This window comes from Bos mutus, chromosome 15 (genome assembly GCF_027580195.1).
Source record: "Bos mutus isolate GX-2022 chromosome 15, NWIPB_WYAK_1.1, whole genome shotgun sequence".
In the NCBI taxonomy this organism is placed as follows: domain Eukaryota; kingdom Metazoa; phylum Chordata; class Mammalia; order Artiodactyla; family Bovidae; genus Bos; species Bos mutus.
The window spans coordinates 31,159,186-31,182,454 of NC_091631.1; the positions used below are offsets into that span (position 1 = coordinate 31,159,186).

The window sequence follows — 23,269 nt, forward strand, 5'->3', positions numbered from 1 at the left end:
TTATTCTTTCACATTTTTCCTCCTTTTCCTTTCAGATTGTAAATCCTCACTTACTGAAAGATCTTACTGAGCGGGGCTTGTGGAATGAAGAGATGAAAAATCAGATTATTGCATGCAATGGGTCCATCCAGGTACAGAATGACCAAAAAAAACAAAGTGTGCTCTTCAGGAGCTAAGTTGAACATTGGTACCTTCTCGATTATCCCAGGCAATACAGAGAAAGAATGGCTGTTCACTCTGGTCATATATCCAGGCCTTACCCTCTTGTTTGTGCAGCACTATAAAACAATGGTTCCCAACTTCTCTGCATGTTAGAATACATTAAAGAGCTATTAAAGCTGAAGCTTAGATTGTTTCCATACCAATTAAATGTCTGGGAATGAGAGTTCAGGCATCAGCATTTTTTAAAGACTCTCTAGATAATTCCAAAGTGCATCAGAGTTTGGAGACCAGTGATGTAAAGCCTGAAATTAGAGTCAAACTTAATTAAAAAGTTTGATGGAGATTGAAGACTGATAGTTCAAAAGTCAGAGCCACAAATAGTGTTTAACAATAAAATATGTGCAATTGAGAATCAAGAAGCATTTATTTGTAGATAGAGGCCACTTATTAGATATTGGTCTGCTCAGCAACACAGATAAAGATTCCTGTAACATTTCTGTATTTGCTGATAGAAACTGTAGCATTAGCCAGTCTATGTTTTGATGCACGCTAACCCTAGACCTAAGAAATAAGAAAGCCTTATTTCTATTGACTTCGAGTGGAGTTTGTGGAGTCCTACCATATTTAAAAGGTTTTTGTGTCATTGCTTCCTTGGGTCATGTTTCTGTGAGTTACAGCCCTGAATTTTTATATTTTCTGCAAAACTCAAGGGTCTTTTATTGCTTAGCTTTGATCTGGCCTTCCTTTATTGCTGCTGCTAAGTCACGTCAGTCGTGTCCGACTCTGTGCGACCCCATAGACGGCAGCCTACCAGGCTCCGCCGTCCCTGGGATTCTCCAGGCAAGAACACTGGAGTGGGTTGCCATTTCCTTCTCCAGTGCATGAAAGTGAAAAGTGAAAGTGAAGTCTCTCAGTCATGTCCGACTTAGCGACCCCATGGACTGAAGCCTAGCAGGCTCCTCCATCCATGGGATTTTCCAGGCAAGAGTACTGGAGTGGGCTGCCATTGCCTTCTCCACCTTTCTTTATTAAGTGCCTCTAAAACAGTGAATGTTTTGGCCATTAACCAATTAAAAATGAATCTTACATAACTACCACCAGATTGATATTTTGTTGGTTAGATGGGGTTTTATTAGACTTTATAAGCTGGAAGTGAGTAGTCTTAGGAAACTTGATAAGGATCATACTGTATTAAATGGAATGGCTAGGATCAGATCTGACTGGAAGTAGAATCACAGCCAGACCCTGGGGCATCATTCTATTAATTATACTGCTTTCTTCAACCAGAGTACAATAGCATCTGCTTTACCTTCTTCAGAGCATACCAGAAATTCCTGATGACCTGAAGCAGCTTTATAAGACTGTGTGGGAAATCTCTCAGAAAACCGTGCTCAAGATGGCCGCTGAGAGAGGCGCTTTCATTGATCAAAGCCAGTCTTTGAACATACATATTGCTGAGCCTAACTATGGCAAACTCACTAGTATGCACTTCTACGGCTGGAAACAGGTTGGTGGAGGAAGTCAACCAACTTAGAATACTTTAGAATTGGAACAGAGTTTTATTTTCTAGCTACCTATTAAATATTGCCACCTGGAAGTTCTTTCACTTTAAGTCCAATATGTTAAAACTAACATGTGGATTTATACTAGATTAAGCTCTCACTTTGAATTTTCTTATTTTGGGTGGGATTATTTTATTCGAAGCTTGTAGGCTCATAGGCGTTACCTATGATCCTTCCTTTACTTCCCATGTAGTCATTCACCGTGTGCTGTTGGTTGTTCGTTTGTACTGTTTCTTGAATGCCTTTCTTTCTATTCCATCGCCGCCACCACCTTTATTCTTAAGTTCTTACCTGATCTCTTTGCTTCTGGTATCTTTACTCTAGGCCAGCTTGTGTCCTGCTACCATTCCTAAAATAAAACTATACATCAACCACCTATTCAAAAATACCCATTGTTTCCCAGCTTTAAAACAGAATAAAAGCCAATCATTTAGCTAGTCACTGCCAACTGTAAAGACCTGTGAGTCTATGATGTGTTCTTTTTTTAAAAAAAAGAGTATTTATTTTTATTTATTTGACTTGCATCAGTCCTTAGTTGTGACACAGGTTCTTTTTTGTTGGGGCACGCAGACCGCAGACCCTCTAGTTGTGGTGCTTGGACTCTGGAGCGTGCGGGCTCAGTAGTTGTGGTGCAGGCTTAGTTGCTCTGCAGCATGTAGGATCTTAGTTCCTGAACCAGGGGTCAAACCCACGTCTCCTGCATTGTGAGGCAGAGTCTTAACCCTGAACCATCAGGGAAGTCCCTATAATGTATTCTTATTCCCTAACAATGTTCTAGGTATTTATATAGAATTATAATTTTATCCTTTTATTTAACAAACTTTTATTGAACTTGTACTGTGTTCCAGGACTAGGGGTACTGAATAGAAGGTGATGGTTCTTAACCATGAAATAGTTGTCATCTGTACTTATACAGAGAAATGGTCTAGACCTCTAAATAGTTATAATCTAAAGCAGACATGTTTTCTTAGGAACTCTTGGAAGTCGTGCACGTAAACAAACAAAAAAAGACTAGAGAACAAAAATATTTGACATTTTGAAAATGATAAGCTTGTTTTAGTGGTGAAAAGGGTAGCGGGTACTGTCTGTCTCCTTCTCTCTCTCTCAGTGTTTTTGAGAGGGCTTCCTGTGCTGTGTGTGTGTTCTGCCTGGTCACTCAGTTGTGTCCGACTCTTTGTGACCTCATGGACTGCAGCCCAGCAGGCTCCTTTGTCCATGGAATTCTCCAGGCAAGAATACTGGAGTGGGTAGCCTTTCCCTTCTCCAGGGGATCTCCCCAACCTGGGGATCGAACCAGGTCTCCCGCATTGCAAGCGGATTCTTTACCAGCTGAGCCACCAGGGAAGCCCAAATAAAAAAACAGCTGGGGCTTCCTAGAGGAGATATAATTCCAGATTTAGAAAGCAGTTTGACCTGGTCTATGAAAATGTATTTTAAACATTGGTCTTGAATGTTTAATGTTCTCACAGCTTCTCCTAATTAGTTGTACTTACTTCCCTTTCAGGGTTTGAAGACTGGGATGTATTATTTAAGGACAAGACCAGCCGCTAATCCAATCCAGTTCACTCTAAATAAAGAAAAGCTGAAAGATAAGGAAAAGGTATCGAAAGAAGAAGAGAAGGAGAGGAACACAGCAGCCATGGTGTGCTCTTTGGAGAACAGAGATGAATGTCTGATGTGTGGGTCCTGAGGAAGGGCTTAGAAGAGACCAGCACTTCCTCAGTAGCCAAACTACTTCTTGAGCTTAGATAGGTGCAGTAGGTTTGCTTGAAGTGGTAAGGCTTTGCTGGACCTTTTTGCAGCAAAAAGATCAACTGGTTTAAAGTACTGTTTCTGTATAAGTGTGAAAGTAATGATTTTTTTTAATTGATATATTGGGAATCAAACTAGATGTTTTAGAAATGCAAAAGAAGTCATTTTGCAAATAGGGAGTGATTAAGTAGGGTTTTTATCACCCATCTGGCACCCCTTTTCTGGTGACTTCCATTTTGGTAAGGAAAGTTTGGTGTGTGCATAGAAACAAAATGAGTCATAACCTGTGAGAAGTGCTGATGGGGCCTTTATTGGGTGTGGTCTAAATAGGTCATTCTGAAATAAAGATAATAAACATTTCTAAATGACTGTGTGAGACTAATTTTGTCACTTATTTTCTTTCAAAGGTCAAATTTGTAAAAGCATTTTTTGTTCTTTGAGAGTTCAGGGAAGAAATTTTAAGACAAATTACTTAGACACCGTATAGAATTCTGATTTTAATATGTGCCTTTTTCCTCTTTTTAAAAAACTGTGGTAAAATAAACATAACTAAATGTTACCATTTTACCCATTTTAAAGTATACAATTTAGTGACATTAAGTACATATACAAAGTACAGCCATCACCACTATTTCCAGAACTTTTTCATCGTCCCAAACAGAAAGTTTATATATAAAACAATGAATTCCTGATCCCCTTCTCCTGTCATTGCCTGGTAACTTCTATTCTACTTTCTATCTCTAAATTTGCTTATTCTAGGTATCTCAAGTAGAAGGGATCTTAATATGTGTCCTTTTCTCTCTGGCTTATTTCACTTAGCATAATGTTTTCAAGGTTCATTTATGTATCACATGTCAGAATTTCATATCTTTTTAAGGATGAGTAATACCTCATTGTGTATATATATATGTATATACACACACATATATATATATACCCCATTTTGTTTATCCATTCATCCCTTAATGGACATTTGGGTTGTTTCCACCTTTTGCCTATTGTGAATAATGCTGCTGTTAACACTGATGCACAAGTAGTCTGTTTGAATTCCTGCTTTCAGTTCTTTTGGGTATGTACTAGAAGTTCAGTGCTTGGAATATCTGGTAATCTTCTGTCTAACTGTACTAATGACTTTTGACAGTTTGATTATAATGTGTCTTGGTGTGGGTCCCTGAATTTATCCTAACTAGGGTTTATTGAGCTGCTTGGTATAGTAGATTCACATCTTTTGTTAAATTGGGGAAGTTTTCAGCCATTATTACTTCAGATAATGATTTTGCTGCTTTCCCTCTTTTCCTTCTGGGATGTCTATGTTGCATTTGTCAGTCCACATTATTAGTGTCTCAACGGGTCCTTTAGGCTTTGTTCACTTTTCTTCATCCTATTTTTTCCTCTAATCTTAGTTGTCTTATGTTCCAGTTCATTTATTCTTTCTTCTTCCTCAACTTTGCTGTTGAGCCCCTCTAGTGAAATTTTCATTTCACTTATTGCTCTTTCCAGCTCTAGAATGTCTGGTTCCTTTTATTTCTATGTCTTTGTTGATAGTCTGATTTTGTTACTACAAAATCTTTGTTACTACATTGTTTGCCTTTAGCTCTTTGGTTATGTTTAAGACAGTTGTTTTAATGTCTGTCTAGAAAGTCTGATGGCTGAGTTTCTCTGGAGCGGTTTTTGTCAGTTTATCTTGTACCTTTGAATGTTTTCTTGTTTCTTTATAATGCTTGTGATATTTGTTGTTGAAACATTCTGAGACATTTCCAAAATGTTTTTGCAGTGAAGTCTGCTCTTCAGAGTATGTTCAGTTAATGTTCTGATAGCTTTCCTAGGTCTTTGCAGATTGGCTCTGTGCTAGGACACTCTCATACTTCTCCAGGCTTGCTCTGAGCCTAAGCAATGTGATGGTTGATTTTATGTGTCAACTGGCTAGGCCATAGTATCTAGATATTTGATCAAACACTAAATAGATCTATGAAGGTATTTCTTTAGATGAAATTAGCATTTAAATTTATTGACTTTGAGTAAATCAGATCATCCTCCAAAATGTGGGTAGCCTCATCCAATCAGTTAAAGTCCTTAAGAGGAAGAAGACTGTGGTCCTCTGAGAAAGAAGGACTTCTGCCTCCAGACTGCCATTGGACTGATCTACAATATCTGCTCTTCTCTGGGTCCCCATCCTGGTGGCTTACTCTGCCAATTTTGGATTTCCCAGTTCCATAGTTTTATATATGTGTATATATAGAGAAGGGGGAGAGATAATGGTTGACCATTGAACAGCATGAGTTTTAAGTGCATGAGCCCACTTATATTTGGATTTCTTCAGTAAATATGACAGTTCTGTACAATCTGTGTTTGGTTGAATCTGGATGTGGAACCATGGATGTATCATGGGACTTGAACATCCATGGATTTTCATATCCTTGGTATGTCCTAGAACAAATCCTTGCATTGTTCAAGGGTTAAGGGAATATATAGATAAGATAGTATATGTGTGTGTATATATATACACACACACCTTATTTTCTCTGGAGAATGAGAGCCCTGACTAATAAAGTTTTTGGTACTGAAAATGGTTCTATTGGAATGAAGATGAATTTCCTGAATTGGTTATCTAATTTGATGAGATTTAAGCATGACTTCTCAGTAGTGAAGAGAGCTCTGATAGCCCATGGGGTGATGTGGCAATAGAGATGCAGAATACCATCACTGGATATTCCTAATCAAATACAAGGGGCAAGGGTCTGGGTTACCGTGTATGTGTTCTGCTTCAGGGATATATCAGCTCTCCAGCCCAGTATCGTAATTAATAGTTCATCTTGATCACTTTTCCTTTCCACGGTACATCACACTGCTCCATTACATTGAGGTACAGGTTGGACCTAGTGAGCGAAAAGAAGCAGCTACTATAGACTTACCAGTACGACGTTTGTGTATCAGAGTAATAAGTCTGACAAAAATTAAGGCACCTCTATCAGTGAAATTTCTAGGGGTCACTGATATGAGGCATGTTGAGGTATTCTTTCCATGGTAAGGGATAAATTGTTCTGACTCCTCTTACAATCAAAAGAGGCATAAAGCCTAGTGGTCCTCTATGGACTTTGGAGACAAAATGGTAACATACTCCTCATTTGGGTGTGTTATTTTGACCCATTTACTGTATGACCCTAAAAGCTGCTAGTTTTGAGTGGGGCCCAGAACAAAGAAGGCTCTGCAACATGTCCAACCTGTCATGCAACCTACTCAAATATCAGTAACCATCCTCTTTCGATCCCTTGAGAGAGACAGCTTTTGGCTGCTACTTGCTGTGCCTCAAGACTGCTTAACTAAAGACCATCAAGTTCCTATGCAGCCTGAACTGCTATCATGAACTGGGTATTATCTGCCCACAAAACCTAAAGTTGGCATGTGTAGTAGCATTACATAGCATCATCAAATGGAAGTTGTATATACAAGCCTGGCCTCAAGCAGGCCCTGGATGCACAAGTAATCTACTGAAGAAGTGGCCCAAATGCCCATCACTCCTGCTTCTCTCCCAGCCTGCACCATGGCCTCATGGGACATTCCATATAATCAGTTGACAGAGGAAGAGAAAACTTGGGTGGTTTACAGCTGGTTCTGCACAGTACAGGACACCTTTTTTGGGGACATCCCTAAAGGACACTCCATTCCATAGATGACAGTTATGGAGATCTTTCAAGTAGGGGTGACTTAGATAAATCACACTGGGTACTATGGGAAGAGTGTCCTGACCAATGGGTTTGGGTCAAGGTCAAGTACAGATAAGGCCTAGTCTGGCCTTTGGATGAAATTGGGTCCCAAGAGAAGACCTGGTTTGGTGGTCTCTGACTGCTGGGCCCCTTGGCTGGACTTGAACTCTTTAGGCTAGACTGGACACCTGGGATAGGTCTGACCTGTGTGCCCGTGTCAGATGGGGATATCAGGCAGAGCCTCACCTGTGTTTGGAACTGCCTGAACTCTGGAATCCAGCCTGTGTGCTTGCATTAGACTGGACCTAGGCATCAAGACTGACCTGGATATTTGGTCAGACTGGGCTTCATGTCAAGTCTTATGCCATATTTGGGACTGATTGGGCACCAGGGAAGGGTCTGTCCAGTATTGTTTCAAACTGTGTGTTCAGGGCAAATGATTATCTGCATGACTTTATAGAACTTCCAGTGGAGCTCCATATATCCAAGTATTTACTGGGGACTTTCTCAGGAGTCAGGGAGAAGAGGACAGAGAAATGAAACTAACAGCGATAAATAGGGAAAAACAATTTTATTATTAGATTGAAAACAGCATTCTAAGGATTCAAAAAGGAATAGTTTACCAACAGTGAACCCGCTGTTGAGCCTGTAATCTCAGGAAATTCCAGCCCGTCCCTCAGTACTGCCTGTTTATCTCTTGTTCCCAGAGGTCACAGCCCCAGTCTCCCATATTGAGGAAGTTCACCCTGGCAGTTTCCCTTTCACTCTAGTATTTTGCAGCCTCTCTGGCTTCTCCCTAACTTCCCGGGCTACTTCCTTTCCACAGAGCATCTTTTCTATATGTTGCCGGATCTCTCTGGTCCTCACCCCGTAAATGACTGGATTCAAGGTTCCTGGGAGCAGCAAATAGATGGCACTGAGGAGGTTCTGGACATCCTGAGACACAGTCTTGGCTACTCGGAACACGATGGAAGTGGAGAGACCAGAGAGGTAGATGGTGAGGATGACCAGTAAGTGGGAGCCGCACGTGTGCAAGGCCTTGGCTCGGGCTCCCCCGGAAGATATCCGGAAGGCAGCATAGATGATGCGGGTGTAGGAGGTCCCCAGCAGGGCTAGATCAAAGCTCACAGTGGCCAACCGCATGGCCAGCCCCAAATGGTTGTTGAAGGTCAAGTCTCCACAAGCTATACTCAGCAGTGCAATGTACTCGCAGGTGAAATGTCAGATCACTGCTGTCCGGCAAAATCGAGCTCGTGAGGTTAGCACCACCAAGGGCACTGCCACTCCCAAGCTCCGTGTCAGGGTGAAAAAGGCCAGCACACCCAGCAAATGGGAGGTCATCAGATCACTGTAGCGGAGTGGGTGGCAGATGGCCACATAGCGGTCTAGGGCCATGGCCAGCAGGAGGTTGTAGTCCAGAAGGAGAGTGAAGTAGATGAAGAACATCTGGGCCAGGCAGCCATGCAGTGATATGGGATTAGCATAATGCACAAAGCCTTCCAGCATTTTGGGCATCACCGTTGTAGCAGCACAGATGTTAACAGCCAGGAGCAGGGCAATGAGCACGTACATGGGCTGGTGCAGGCTCTGCTGGGCTGCCACTGTGTGGATGACCAGGGCGTTGGCAGAGATGATGGTCACATAGAGGAAAGTAAGAGGCAGGACCAGGAAGGGCCTCCACTCTGACAGTCCAGGAAAGCCCACCAGGAAGAAGTTGGTGTAGGAAATGTTGGGGGTGCTGGTATTTCCATCCTCACTCATTGGCTTTGGCCCTGGGCTGGCCCCAGAAGTGGGGATCAGAGACTGTTAGAACAAAATGGTCAGTGAAGAAAGCCGATTTCTATTGCTATTTTGAGGCCTGAGGGGTTTGTGATGAAGATCCACCTCTTCATGTATCTATGGCCATATCTATGGCCACTCTTTGGGGCAACAGACAGGTATTGTGTCAGACGTAATGGGAGCTACAAAGATGAAAAAGACATTCTTTGTCTTCAGGGAGCTCTTAGATTATGTACATGAGGTATAAACTTACAAGATACTGTTTATCAGGACTTCCCTGGTGGTCCAGTGGCTAAGACTCTGAGCTTCCAATGCAGGGGGCCCAGGTTTGACTCCTGGTCTGGGAACTAGATACTCTTTCTGTGATATTCCTGATATTCGATTGCTGAGTAAAAAGGCTCAGAGGAAAGTAGGTATGGTGTAGGAGAGAAGAAAAAGGAGTGATGGCCCAGAGGCACTAAAAAGGATGAAGAAGATCCTTGATTAGGAGGAAGAAAAGTATATGAAGAATCTTTGGTCTAGGAAACCTGGGAAGGACCAAGTAGGGGTTTTGGGGAGTGAGGAAAATACCAGGCTCATCTATCCATGGGATTCTCTAGGCAAGAGTACTGGAGCGGGTGGCCATGCCCTTCTCCAGGGGACCTTCCCAACCCAGGGAAGGTCCCCTGGATTGGCAAGCAGGTTCTTGACCACTAGCACCGCCTGGGGAGCCCCCACATTGGGTCTAAGAAACCTGGGAAGGACCATGTAGGGGTTTATTGGAGTGAAGCACCGGTGAGGAATGACGGTCTCCCTTTTGTGCCTGGGGTACACTCTATGTCAAGGATAGAGGAAGCTGCTGAGCAGAACTTCTGTCTTCTTGGACACAAAGCATGGGCCACAGAGACTTGTCTCTTCCTAAGACCCTCTCGACTGGCTGAGGGGCCTCTTTCCTGGGCTTGCCCCCAGTGGATAATGCTTGCTTTCCTTTCAGAATGTGCGTTCTGGGGGAGCAGGGGTAACAGCATCCTTCTGTTGTGTTCTCTGGTGCTCCAAGCACGGAGCCACCACAGGCACAGGGGAGGTGCTGGAACATTGCTTGTTGAGTAGGTGAATGAGGAAAAGGGAGAAGGTGGTAAGAAGCTAGTCAGCTGGGCTCTGAAGAGCAGCAGTTTCAACGCTTTGGCCTGGTTTTTGTATAATTAGGATATTTAAAGATGTGTAATTCTGTACTGGGCCCACATCTTACCCAGATTCTTAGGGAATCTTAGGGAGCACCATTTGGTGGTGGTAGGTGTGATGATAAGAGGAATTAACACTGAGGTAACTGTTTACCTTATTTCAGGTAGCGTTCTAAATGCTTTCATTTATTAATTTTTCAATCTTCTTAATTTTACTGAAAAAGAAAGTGAGGCACAGAGAGGTTAACTCTAGTTCTACAGCTGTTAAATGGCAGACCTGGCTTTGAAGTCAGACTCCGGAGTGCATGCTCTTAACAACATCAGGATGATCAGCTTGTCCTGCTGTGCCTGAGGTGTTCCTGGCATTAGAGCTGAACGTGTGGGGTCCCAGGAAAGTTTTCAGGCAAACCAGGCAGTTGATCATTTTACTATTATCACTGGTAACCTTGAAGATTAGAGAAGCCTCATAAATTGTAGGGCTTCCCTGGTGGCTCAGTGGTAAAGAATCCACCTACCAATGCAGGAAACACAAGAGACTTGGGTTTGATCCCTGTGTCAGGAAGATCCCCTGGAGTAGGAAATGACAACCCACTCCAGTATTCTTCCCTGGGAAATCCCATGGACAGAGGAGCCTGGCGGGTACAGTCCATGGCGTCACGAGTCAGACATGACTTAGTGACTAAGCAACAATAACAACATAACTTGTAGAGCAGCCAGGAAGAAACATTCTTCCTTCTTAGAGGTTTGAATGTAGTGTCTCTGAAAATCAGTATTTATACTGGTGTTACTATAGCCACCCTCTGTATACTCAGAAGAGTACAGAGAAACATCCCGAAGTTCACAGGGAGCCCTCTATATAGGAATTGGATTTGGAATTCCAGGGCCCACCCTGGAATGTGTTTCTGGAACACTTAGAGCATTGTTTTAGACAGAATAACTCAGATTTGGGGAAGTGGACTTCTGTTGTGGTTGGGCCAGACAACCCTTGTGAGGAGGAGGTAAAAATCCTTAGGGGAGTTCTGTTGAAGATGGTCCAGTGGGGTGGAATTGAGAATCTGTGAGCGAAGGAGGTGAGAGGTGACCTGTGATAGAATAAAGGGGTGAGGAGGAAAATGCAACCTGGAGGAGCAGAGGCCAAGAAGATGTTCAGGGACCCGTGCTCCTTCTTCCCAAATGCCCCAGGGTGGTCCCTTGAGGGGGAGAAAAAGCTGGCATGGGCTGCCCACAACCCTTTCACAAGGGTGGTCTATCTCCATCATGTGAACTGTACTTTGCTCTTCTGTTTTTATCTTAAGATTGCTTAAGTAAACTAGTAAAAGAGCTTCTTTGACACTGGGCCCTAAAGCATCCAGGAGAAGAAAGATGGAATAACAATCTCCTCAAGGAGGGGCAGAAGGGATGGAAAAGATGGAAAGATGAGGAGATCAGTTTACTGTCTAATGAAGGTCTTAAAGGAGATAAAGAGATGTTTCTAGAGACAGATCAATCAGACTTAAGAACCAACTGGAAGTGGAGAGAGACAGAGGAATCAAAAATCATAAGGTTTCTTTTTGTTTTTTCAGCTATGATGACTACATTGAAGCTGCTAAAACCTGAGGAAAGAGCAACAGGGTTGGGGTGTTGGGAGGTACAGTCAATAAACACATTTGGATGTTGTGAAAACTCACAAATGAAGAGATGTCCAGTCATCAACAACTGGAAATGAGAGTGGAGTGCTCAGATGAAGGATTGAAACTAGAGATGGGGATGATAATTTTATTAAGGGCATGAGATAGAATCCTGAGGGACAGACAGAATAACTGGTGTCAGTGAAGGAGACATAAAGAGTAGAGAGATGGAGTGAGAGCCAGGAGCAAACGGGATTCTGGAAACCAGAGGACGAAAGGTTCTGCTGCTTTGGAGGCTTCACGGTAAAGAATAGCTCAGTCAATAAAGAATCTGCCTGCAATGCAAGAGACCACATTGACTCCTGGGTTGGGAAGATCTGCTGGAGAAGGGATAAGCTACCCACTCCGGCATTCTTGGGCTTCCCTTGTGGTTCAGCTGGTAAAGAACCTGCCTGCGGTGCGGGAGACCTGACTTCGATCCCTGGGTTGGGAAGATACCCTGGAGAAGGGAAAGGCTACCCACTCCAGTATTCAGGCCTGGAGAATTCCATGGACTGTATAGTCCATGGGGTTGCAAACAGTCGGACACGACTGTGGGCTTCCCTCATAGCTCAGTTGGTAAAAATCTGTTTGCAATGTAGGAATTTGCTTGGGGTACACGAGACTGGGGTTCGATTCCTGGGTCTGGAAGATCCCCTGGAGAAGGAAATGGCAACCCACTCCAGTATTCCTGCCTGGAAAATCCCATGGCCAGAGGAGCCTGGCAGGCTATAGTCCATGGGGCTGCAAGAGTCAGACATGACTTAGGGACTAAACCACCACACAGAGGCAAAAGATCAACACAGCTAAGTCACCCTGTGAAGCTTATTGTTCTGAGTAGTAGGGGAGGGAACAGGTAAGAGGGCTGAGATGAAGAGGCCAGACATCGTGTGCTTTCTGCAGAAAGAAGCACGGCTCCTCCACTGTGAGAATCAACACTGCAGACAAGAGCTCCTTGAACTCCCCCCTCCTCACACTTGGGCTACTGCGCTCATCTTTCTCTCTTCCTCTGTTCCCAGTAAGATTCCCAGTAAAAGAGAAGTCTCTCTTTTCTCTCCCCACTCCCTCTTTTTTTCCTGCACCATGCAGCATGTGGGATCTTAGTTCCCCTATCAAGGATTGAACCCAAGCCCTCTGCAGTGTAAGCATGGAATCTTAACCACTGACCCTCCAGGGAAGTCCCTCTCCTCTCTTTCGTCCTGAGGATATCTTCCACTTCTCCTCTTTGTATCCCTTGAATATGGAGTTCAAGTCTGTCTGGTGAAAATAAACTCTTCCATAACTTCATTCAGTCCTCAAGCTTTCAATCTTTCTCCTCACCCCTGAAGCCAAGGCCCTGGACATGCCTTTATCATGCAATAATCGCTGAATTGCTGATCAGGCTCCCCACTAGACTGAAGATATTGCTGGTGGGGCAACCGTGTCTTACTCCTCTCTCCTCTCTGTCCCAGTGCCCGGCATAGAGCCCACTGCAGAGTACCTGCTCAGTAAGTGTTGTGTTGCAAGAATACATAATGCACCAAGGAATTTTAATAAACATTCTCATGTACTACTAACTTAGAGTAGCTCTTTGAGGTTGAATGAATAAATGAGTGAATGAATGAAAAACAAACCCTATCAAGGCTCAGAGATTCCAAGTGATTTGCTTCGTCTCACCTAGCAAGAAGAGCCAGGCCTCAAATCTAGGTCTTCTTGGACTCGTCTGTCTGTACCACACTTCTTCCTTCGCATCCACACATGAGATAGCACTGGACAGGCTCCAAGCAGTCCTAGCCTCAGCAACAATACTATGAGTTAAAATTTATTGAGTACTTACTGCATACCGGGCATGGTTCCAAAGGCTTTTCCATTTGGTATCTGTAATATTCAAAGCAACACTAAGAGATGAATACTATTTATTAACCCAGTTTACAGTCATTAATACTGAGGCTCAAAGACAATAACTAATTTTATTAAAGTATCATAGATGTTAAATGATAGCTGGGATGTGATGTAGGTTTGCCAGTGGTGAGGTTCAATGCCAATCTCAGGCTTACCTGCCTCAAACTCCCCATAAGTCCCTTGTCTTCTCATGCCCAGCCTCACTGTGGCAGCCTGTAGAATGCTCCTGTTGGGTGGTGGCCTGCTATGGCTTTGGTATCACCTCTGAAAAGGTAAGGCCTGAGGTCTGTGCCCAACTCCAAGAGACTGCGCTATGAGGCTGAGGGGAGGGATGGATAAGTAGACCTGTGTCTCCAGGGGATTCCCAGTGGAGGATGAGATTCCTAGTGGGTAAGTGTTTCCAGGGACTCAAAGGAGAAATCAATGAGAAACCCAGGAAAATTGAAGGAGGAGAGAGGGAGAGAGGCTGTGTGGAGATGATGGTGTACTAACATTTTTATTTCTATGGCTCCAGCTTTTTCTCACAGAGTGGTCACATCTGCAGAGGGGTTCCCCCACTTTACAGATGAGCCATTAGAGACTCAGAGAGAGCAAGTCAGGGTTCAGGGAGGCTTCCATCCCAGGGGACTAACAGACTGGGGATGACTGACTGGGATGACCTGGGGCTCCACTGAGGGGAAGGAGCTCCTGCAATTTGGGGGTCAGCCAAAGGCAGGAAGGGGCATTTGGGTGACAGTGAAAAGTGTGGTGTGTGTGCATGTACACATGTGCTTGTGCATGAGTGCTGAGCATGTATGCACACGCTGAGATTGATGAGGCATTAACTTTCCCAGAATGGGTGACTGAGGGGCTTGAGTGGGAGATGACTTTGGTGTGGGTTGTACTGTGAGCAGCCAGGACTCACAGAGGCAGGGGTGGCTCCTCCAGGGAGGCATCACCAGTTTGTCCTCTGGAATTTGAAAGCGGTAGCAATGGAAAACTTTTTCTACATTCTTTGGAGTAACTGTCTTTCATGATTTCATTTTATCTTTGTTGTTGGCTTACAAGCTGTGCCTCTTCGTTTGCCTTAGGTTTTACACTATGGTAATAGCCTACTTTTAAATGGTATTGTGCCACTTCAATGAAGAGTATGAGATCCTTGCAGCAAGATTCTTTCACTGCCTCTCTTCCACTGTTTGTGTTATTGTTGTCATTTGCTTTATTTATACATAAGTTATAAACCTCACAATACATTTACGTATATTTTGGGCTTTACACAGTTCATTGAGTTCTAAAAAGATTTAGAAAAATAAGAAAAAATTAATATTTGTTTGAAAAATTCATTAATGTTGTATGTGACTATAGTTTATTGCTAGCATCCAGTATATAAATGTACCATAACCTATTTACATACTCCATCACTGAGGGACATTTATACTGTTTCTGGTTTTTCCTAATTAGGGATAAATTGAAAGTGAAAGTGAAGTCGCTCAGTCGTGTCCGACTCTTTGTGACCCCATGGACTGTAGCCTACAAGGCTCCTCCGACCATGGGATTTTCCAGGCAATAGTACTGGAGTGGATTGTCATTTCCCTCTCCAGGGGATCTTCCCAACCCAGGGATCGAACCCAGACGCTTTACCGTCTGAGCCACCGGGGAAGTCAAGGCCAATATTAAAAGCTTTGTATAAGTATTCTGATGCTCATGTCCCTGAAGAGGTTTCCTGGATCAAAGAGTATGCATAAATATCTTTTATTTTACTCAGTTCAGTTCAGTCGCTCAGTCGTGACTGACTCTTTGCAACCCCATGAACCTCGCAGCACGCCAGGCCTGCCTGTCCATCACCAACTCCCGGAGTCCACACAAACCCATGTCCATCGAGTCAGTGATGCCATCCAACCATCTCATCCTCTGTCGTCCCCTTCTCTTCCTGCCCTCAATCTTTCCCAGCATCAGGGTCTTTTCAAATGAGTCAGCTCTTCGCATCAAGTGACCATAGTATTGGAGTTTCAGCTTCAACATCAGTCCTTCCAATGAACACCCAGGACTGATCTCCTTTAGGATGGACTTGTTGGATCTCCTTGCAGTCCAAGGGACTCTCAAGAGTCTTCTCCAACACCACAGCTCAAAAGCATCAATTCTTTGGTGCTCAGCTTTCTTAATGGTCCAACTCTCACATCCATTCATGACCACTGGAGAAACCATAGCCTTGACTAGACGGACCTTTGTTGGCAAAATAATGTCTCTGCTTTTTAATATGCTATCTAGGTTGGTCATAACTTTCCTTCCAAGGAGTAAGCGTCTTTTAATTTCATGGCTGCAATCACCATCTCCAGTGATTTTGGAGCCCAAAAAAATAAAGTCAGTCACTGTTTCCCCATCTATTTGCCATGAGGTGATGGGACCAGATGCCATGATCTTCGTTTTCTGAATGTTGAACTTTAAGCCAACTTTTTCACTCTCCTCTTTTACTTTCATCAAGAGGCTCTTTAGTTCTTTTTCACTTTCTGCCATAAGGGTGGTGTCATCTGCATATCTGAGGTTATTGATACTTGTCTCAGCAATCTTGATTCCAGCTTGTGCTTCTTCCAGCCCAACGTTTCTCATGATGTACTCTGCATAGAAGTTAAATAAGCAGGGTGACAATATACACCCTTGATGTACTCCTTTTCCTATTTGGAACCAGTCTGTTGTTCCATGTCCAGTTCTAACTGTTGCTTCCTGACCTGCATATAGATTTCTCAAGAGGCAGGTCAGGTGGTCTGGTATTCCCATCTCTTTCAGAATTTTCCACAGTTTATTGTGATCCACACAGTCAAAGGCTTTGGCATAGTCAATAAAGCAGAAATAGATGTTTTTCTGGAACTCTCTTGCTTTTTCCATGATCCAGCGGATGTTGGCAATTTGATCTCTGGTTCCTCTGCCTTTTCTAAAACCAGCTTGAACATTAGGAAGTTCACGGTTCACGTATTGCTGAAGCCTGGCTTGGAGAATTTTGAGTATTACTTTACTAGCATGTGGAATGAGTGCAATTGTGTGGTAGTTTGAGCATTCTTTGGCATTGCCTTTCTTTGGGATTGGAATGAAAACGGACCTTTTCCAGTCCTGTGGCCACTGCTGAGTTTTCCAAATTTGCTGGCATATTGAGTGCAGCACTTTCACAGCGTCATTTTTCAGGATTTGAAATAGCTCAACTGGAATTCCATCACCTCCACTAGCTTTGTTGGTAGTGATGCTTCCTAAGGCCCACTTGACTTCACATTCAAGGATGTCTGGCTCTAGGTGAGTGATCACACCATCATGATTATCTGGGTCGTGAAGATCTTTTTTGTACAGTTATTCTGTGTATTCTTGCCAGCTCTTCTTAATATCTTCTGCTTCTATTAGGTCTCTACCATTTCTGTCCTTTATTGAGCCCATCTTTGCATGAAATGTTCCCTTGGTATCTCTAATTTTCTTGAAGAGATCTCTAGTCTTTCCTGTTCTATTGTTTTCCTCTATTTCTTTGCATTGATCGCTGAGGAAGGCTTTCTTATCTCTCCTTGCTCTTCTTTGGAACTCTGCATTCAAATGGGTATATCTTTCCTTTTCTCCTTTGCTTTTCGTTTCTTTTCTTTTCACAGCTATTTGTAAGGCCTCCCCAGACAGCCATTTTGCTTTTTTGCATTTCTTTTTCTTGGGGATGGTCTTGATTCCTGTCTCCTGTACAGTGTCACGAACCTCCATCCATAGTTCATCAGGCACTCTATCAGATCTAGTCCCTTAAATCTATTTCTCACTTCCACTGTATAATCATAAGGGATTTAATTTAAGTCATACCTGAATGGTCTAGTGGTTTTCTCCACTTTCTTCAATTTCAATCTGGATTTGGCAATAAGGAGTTCATGATCCAAGCCACAGTCAGTTCCCAGTCTTGTTTTTGCTGATTGTATAGAGCTTCTCCATCTTTGGCTGCAAAGAATATTATCTGTCTGATTTTGGTGTTGACTGTCTGGTGATGTCCATGTGTAGAGTCTTCTCTTGTGCTGTTGGAAGAGGGTGTTTGCTATGACCAGTGCATTCTCTTGGCAGAACTCTATTAGCCTTTGCCCTGCTTTATTCTGTACTCCAAGGCCAAATTTGCCTGTTACTCCAGGTGTTTCTTGACTTCCTACTTTTGCATTCCAGTCCTCTATAATGAAAAGGACATCTTTTTTGGGTGTTAGCTCTAGAAGGTCTTGTAGGTCTTCATAGAACTGTTCAACTTTAGCTTCTTCAACGTTACTGGTTGAGGCATAGACTTGGATTACCATGATATTGAATAGTTTCCCTTGGAAACAAACAGAGATCATTCTGTCATTTTTGAGATTGCATCCAAGTACTGCATTTAGCAAACTGTCTTCCAAAGTAGTTGTACCAATCTATTAATATAACCTCAGTTGTAGTGCATGAGTTTCCACTGCCATCTGTGGAGAAATTGTCTTAATACATACATAAATCTATTGTGTCTATACAATAGATATTACGAGGTTGTACAGTGCATAGCCTGAACATCTGAATATGAGAGGCCGGAGATAAATACCTTTTGTCTTTTCCCTGGGAGCCAGTATAGACATAAAACCAATACCCCAAATCCTACATCCATAAGGACATTCTAAGTTCGACCAAGAGATCTGAGCTCTGAAGTATCACCGCTTTTTAAAAATCTTATTCATGAGATGATGGTCTTGACAGCTATTTTGTACCATTTTGTGCAATTTAATCATGCCACTAGCCCCAGTCACAGTTGATAAACCATAAATCAAATATTGACCAAGCTAGTGCAATCAGAAAACTTTCTCCCAGAATGAAGAAAAGAGATTCAATTTTTGTATTATGTAGGTGGTTATGTATAGGGCACCCAAAAATCCAGTCTTCAGAGAGAGAGAGAGAGATTGTAGAAAAAAATAAATCATAATCTTAGGGGATAGATGAGCAAAGGAAAAGAGAGAATCTTAGTCATTTTCCTAGTTATTGGTTCCTTCCAGAAACTTCTTCAGGTCAAGTTGCACTCCAATCGTTTGGTTCCTTATACAGCGCTTTCTCTTTAGAATTCCCCAATTTGTGTCAGTACTGGTTTGCCTTGGTATGTACGTGTTTGCAACAACTTAAGTGTGAAATCCATAAGGACAGTAAGTTTTGTTGGTTTTGTCCACTACTATGCTTTTTAGCCTTTAAAATAATTTTGCACCTAGAACTCTCTCAATAAGTAGCTGTTGAATTGAAGAGCAACAAAAATAAACATCTCCACAAGTTTCATAGAATTGTCCCTTATTACAGGGGGAGGATGTTCTTGTTAGATTACAACAGGAATAAGAAAAAAAAAAAGGATTCAATGAACTCTAAGATAAAACAATTAACTTCTTTAAAGTCTAAGCTGAGCAGTAAGGGCTTCACTGATGTGGCATTTGGGCTAAATGTTGAAAGATGTCATAAAAATAAACAGTAGTGGGACTTCCCTGGTGGTCCAGTGGTTAGGAATCTACCTGCCAGTGGAGGGGACATGGGTTCGATCTCTGCTCTGGGAAGATTCCACAAACCATGGGGCAACTAAGCCCATGAGCGATAATTACTGAGTCCACACTCTAGAGCACGTGATCTGCAACAAGAACGATCACTGCTATGAGAAGACTGCACACAGAAACTAGAGAGTAGCCCCCTGCTAGCTGCAACTAGGGAAAGCCCACATGCAGCAACAAAGGCCCAGTGAAGACAAAAATAAAATTAAGATAAAATAAAAGAAAAAAATAAACAGTAGTGATTCAGGTTGGGGAAAATCTGCAATTTAGGAAAGATTTAGATGAAGGAAGATTTTTCTAATCTGAAAATTATAAAGAGGAAACAGAACATGAGGATTCCCAGAGACGCAAAGAAAGATAATGAATGTATGCTGGCTGCTTAAAGAATTACCTTATAATTGACAGTTTATGTGGGAGTCTCACTATGGGTGAGACTAGAGAGAATTGGGTAGTAGATCACATCACTAAGTCTTATAATCATACTTAGGAAGTTATCAATATTCACACAAAAGCAACTGGGACCCATGAAAATCATGTCACTCTTCATAGTAACTCTTGACCTCTCCAAATTGTGCTGTTTGTATCCTGAACACTTGACCTCTTGCCTGCTTTTGAATGACAGATAAGTAAGTAGTTTATATTTAAATTTTTCAATCCATTATTTTTCTCACGGTATATTGCTTTGTTGATTTCTTTCTCTATACTACTTTTTAAAAAAATTAAAAAACACATAAAAACCCAGTACTCACTCTGACTTCAGAGGCCTGTATTCATACCAGCTCTGCTGTGCTGCACCTAACTGGCTAGTCCTACCTTGTACTGTTCTTTCCCATTAGGAGAAGGGACTAAATGCACTGGAAATAGTTGGAATATATAATAGTAAATGATTAGTTTTTTAGATGGAGGCTGTAGAGGTACTTCATTTTCTAAGACATAGGACACATGGCTTACTTTTATCCTTCTTCTGTGGAAGATTCCAAGTCTAGCTGTGGATTTGAAATAGTTCTCAATCTACAACAATGATCTTGCTCCCAATCTAACACAGCCGGGTGTGACTTCAGTGCCTTTGAAAATGATGAAGCACACGGTATACAACTACCATGCCACGTTCAGCCAAATTATCACTGTCCTTTTGCAATATCTCTGTGGAAACTCTAATTTAGCTTAAGAAATTAAGTTTCTTTAACTGAAATATTGTTGCTTTTTGCATTTAAAAAACCCTGTAAACACATCTGTGGGTGTTTAGTCGCCAAGTCATGTCCGACTCTTGCCACCCCATGGACTGCAGCCCGCCAGTCTCCTCTGTCCATGGGATTTTCCAGGGAAGAATACTGGAGTGGGTTGCCATTTCCTTCTCCAGGGGATCTTCCAGACTCAGGACCTGAACCCCAAACTCCTGCATGGCAAGTGGATTCCAGCATTGCAAACAAATTTGTTACGGACTGAGCTACGAGGGGAAGCCCAATATACATTTAGTTTCTGTTTTAAATTCATGCGCTAGAGTGAGGCATTTCATTCTGCCTTAAATCATAAATGACTAACATTTGAATTCTGAAATAGTGTGGACAAATACCTTTTCATATGCTTATTTTCTGAAGTGACTGTCTTTTATCTATCTATGTTACCTTCTGATAAACTAAATTATCTGTCTTTTTCTTACTGATTTGTAGTTATTCTTTATATTTTCTGGATACTAGTTCTTTGTTGGATAAAGTATTATAAGTATCTTCCCCAAATCTGTGGCTTGCTTTTTCACTTGCTTATGGCATCCATCTTTTGATTGAGACTGTGTCTAGTACATTGGATACCTTTGTACAATTTATAAAAATGCTCCCTTTCTGATGGCTTGGTAAGTGTAATGTGGGCTGAATTTCAACTTTCACTTGCTTCTGTCAGATGTCTTTGTGCAGATCACCTATATAATGCATTACGTAACAGTGGCAGCTCTGCTTTTGATTATCCAAAATTCTAAATTTTAATGTAGTCAAATTTACCACTTCTTTCCTTTATGTAGTCAAGTTTGTATTACTTTTTTCTTTCTTTTATAAAAAGTTGGTACTTGTGTCCTACTTAGAAAGACTTCCATTACTCCAATGTTGTGATGATATATTTCTTTATCTTATAAAACTTTATGGTTTGGATTTTTAACATTTAGATGTACCTTTTGTTTAATGTTTCCAATAAATAATTAAGTGTCATGTAGGAAATGGCAACCTGCTCTAGTATTCTTGCCTGGGAAATCCGTGGAGAGTCGCTAAGTTGTGTCCGACTCTTTGCAACCTGATGGATCGAAGCACACCAAGCTTCCCTGTTCTTCACTATCTCCTGAAATTTGCTCAAACTCATGTCCATTGAGTCAGTGATGCCATCCAACCATCTCATCCTCTATCACCCTCTTCTCCTCCTGCCCTCAATCTTTCCCAGCACCAGGGTCTTTTCCAATGAGTTGGCTCTTCACGTCAGGTGGCCAAAGTATTGGAACTTCAACTTCAGCATAAGTCCTTCCAATGCATTCTTGCCTGGAGAATTCCATGGACAGAGGAGCCTGGCGGGCTACAGTCCATGAGGTCACAAGGAGTCGGACATGACTGAGTGATTAACACACAGGTAGATGTTAGGCAATTTGATACCGTAAAGATGGAACCGAGAGAGAGATAAAATGCCGAGGGACTGCTTTGGTGAAAGAAAGTGAAAGTGAAGTCGCTCAGTCATGTCCAACTCTTTGTGACTCCGTGGACTGTAGCCTACCAGGCTCCTCAGTCCATGGTATTTTCCAGGCAAGAATACTGGAGTGGGTTGCCATTTCTTTCTCCAGGGGATCTTCCCAACCCAGGGATCAAACCCAGGTCTCCTGCATTGTAGGCAGACGCTTTACCGTCTGAGCCACCAGGGACTGCTTTGGTATGTGTCTTCTAATTCTGTGAAAACTTCCTCTTGCCTTTAGAAGAGTAAAGTCTCAAGGAGAGCTCAGAGAGGGCTTTCTGTGCTAATATTTTCTTTTGTATGTCTGCTTTTGTTCTTTGTTCATCACGCTGACCAAGCAGCTCAACCTTCAGGCATAGCTAGGTTTCAAACCGACGTCTCATGGACTCTAACACCCTTGCTCTTTGTCATGTTGAACAATGTCTTGAGGTGCTAGCAGTGAACATGAAGGCAAGGCCTTGAGGGACTCGATGGAGAGGATTAGGACATGTTCTGTCATATTTTGAGGTCATACTGGACGGTTTGGACAGTCATGGGACAGAGCAGTATCTGACCCAGAAAGGAGTAGCCTCCTTGGACCAGAGAGAATTGTGACCCTCTGCCTCCCTTATATTTTCCCTAGGGCTATGATAGCTCACTGAATTTAATCAAGAAATATTTATTGGGCTTCTTTGCAAGCTTGAATGTTTCTGGCAGAGAAGGAGAGTGGTGGAGCAGGACAGTGCTAGTAGCTGGTATATCCTTAGACCAAGAGTGTCCTGAGGGTGAGGCTATTTCCTCCTGCAGGATAAAGAGCTCAGTTCCTTCGTCTATGTCGAAAGACCACAGCTCCCCCACCAACCCGGGTGCTGCCCTCGTTATGCTTCTTTCTTTGCACACTTAAGCTTGAGAAGGATGACTTCTGTGCTGCTGTACTCTCCTGTTTCCAAGGACACTGTGAACACACCAACACGCTTGCCTATTCTTATCATGTGTTCACCACTCCAAGTTCTTCCTAAGAAAAATCAAGACATATGCCACTCCCCACCCCCTTATGGCTGCTATACTCATGACACGTTGTTACTCTGAAACAGAACTGGTGGAAAACTTGGGATATAGGTTGGACTGGTGAAGATGAGAGCAGGTTAGGCCTCCTTTCACTCTTGCTACGTAGGGGCTTCCATCTTCTTTCCAGCCTGCCTGTCTTTCACTGGCCTTTTCTGGAGGGCATTGGGCTCTGTTAGGGGCCTCTTGCTATGTGCTGGGAAACCACCTGTCTCCCAGTCTTTCCAAGGCTCATGATATGGGTAGCCATATCTTGACATAATTAAAAAAAGTAGTTCCCTAATGTTGCTTAAAATGATTGTTTTCCTAATTTTGCATCCCCTTCCTTCTTCATCATTGTTATCCATAACTTTAAGATCC

General features: G+C 42.6%; 2 protein-coding genes across 2 annotated transcripts in view; one reads left to right on the plus strand and one right to left on the minus strand.

The window, feature by feature from the left end:
* The window catches only part of RRM1 (ribonucleotide reductase catalytic subunit M1), a 40,547-nt gene extending 36,702 nt beyond the window's left edge, over positions 1–3,845 (plus strand). The window contains exons 17-19 of the mRNA XM_005886649.3: positions 36–131; positions 1,481–1,669; positions 3,229–3,845. Coding sequence (XP_005886711.2) covers positions 36–131; positions 1,481–1,669; positions 3,229–3,414 — 471 coding nt within the window. The 3' untranslated portion in view covers positions 3,415–3,845. The remainder of the gene's footprint in view (positions 1–35; positions 132–1,480; positions 1,670–3,228) is intronic.
* A 4,076-nt stretch (positions 3,846–7,921) lies between these two features.
* Positions 7,922–8,941, minus strand: LOC102274896 (olfactory receptor 52E8). The gene is given in 1 exon segment (XM_005886655.2): positions 7,922–8,941. A coding segment is annotated over 1 exon segment (1,020 nt).
* Positions 8,942–23,269: the final 14,328 nt, after the last annotated feature.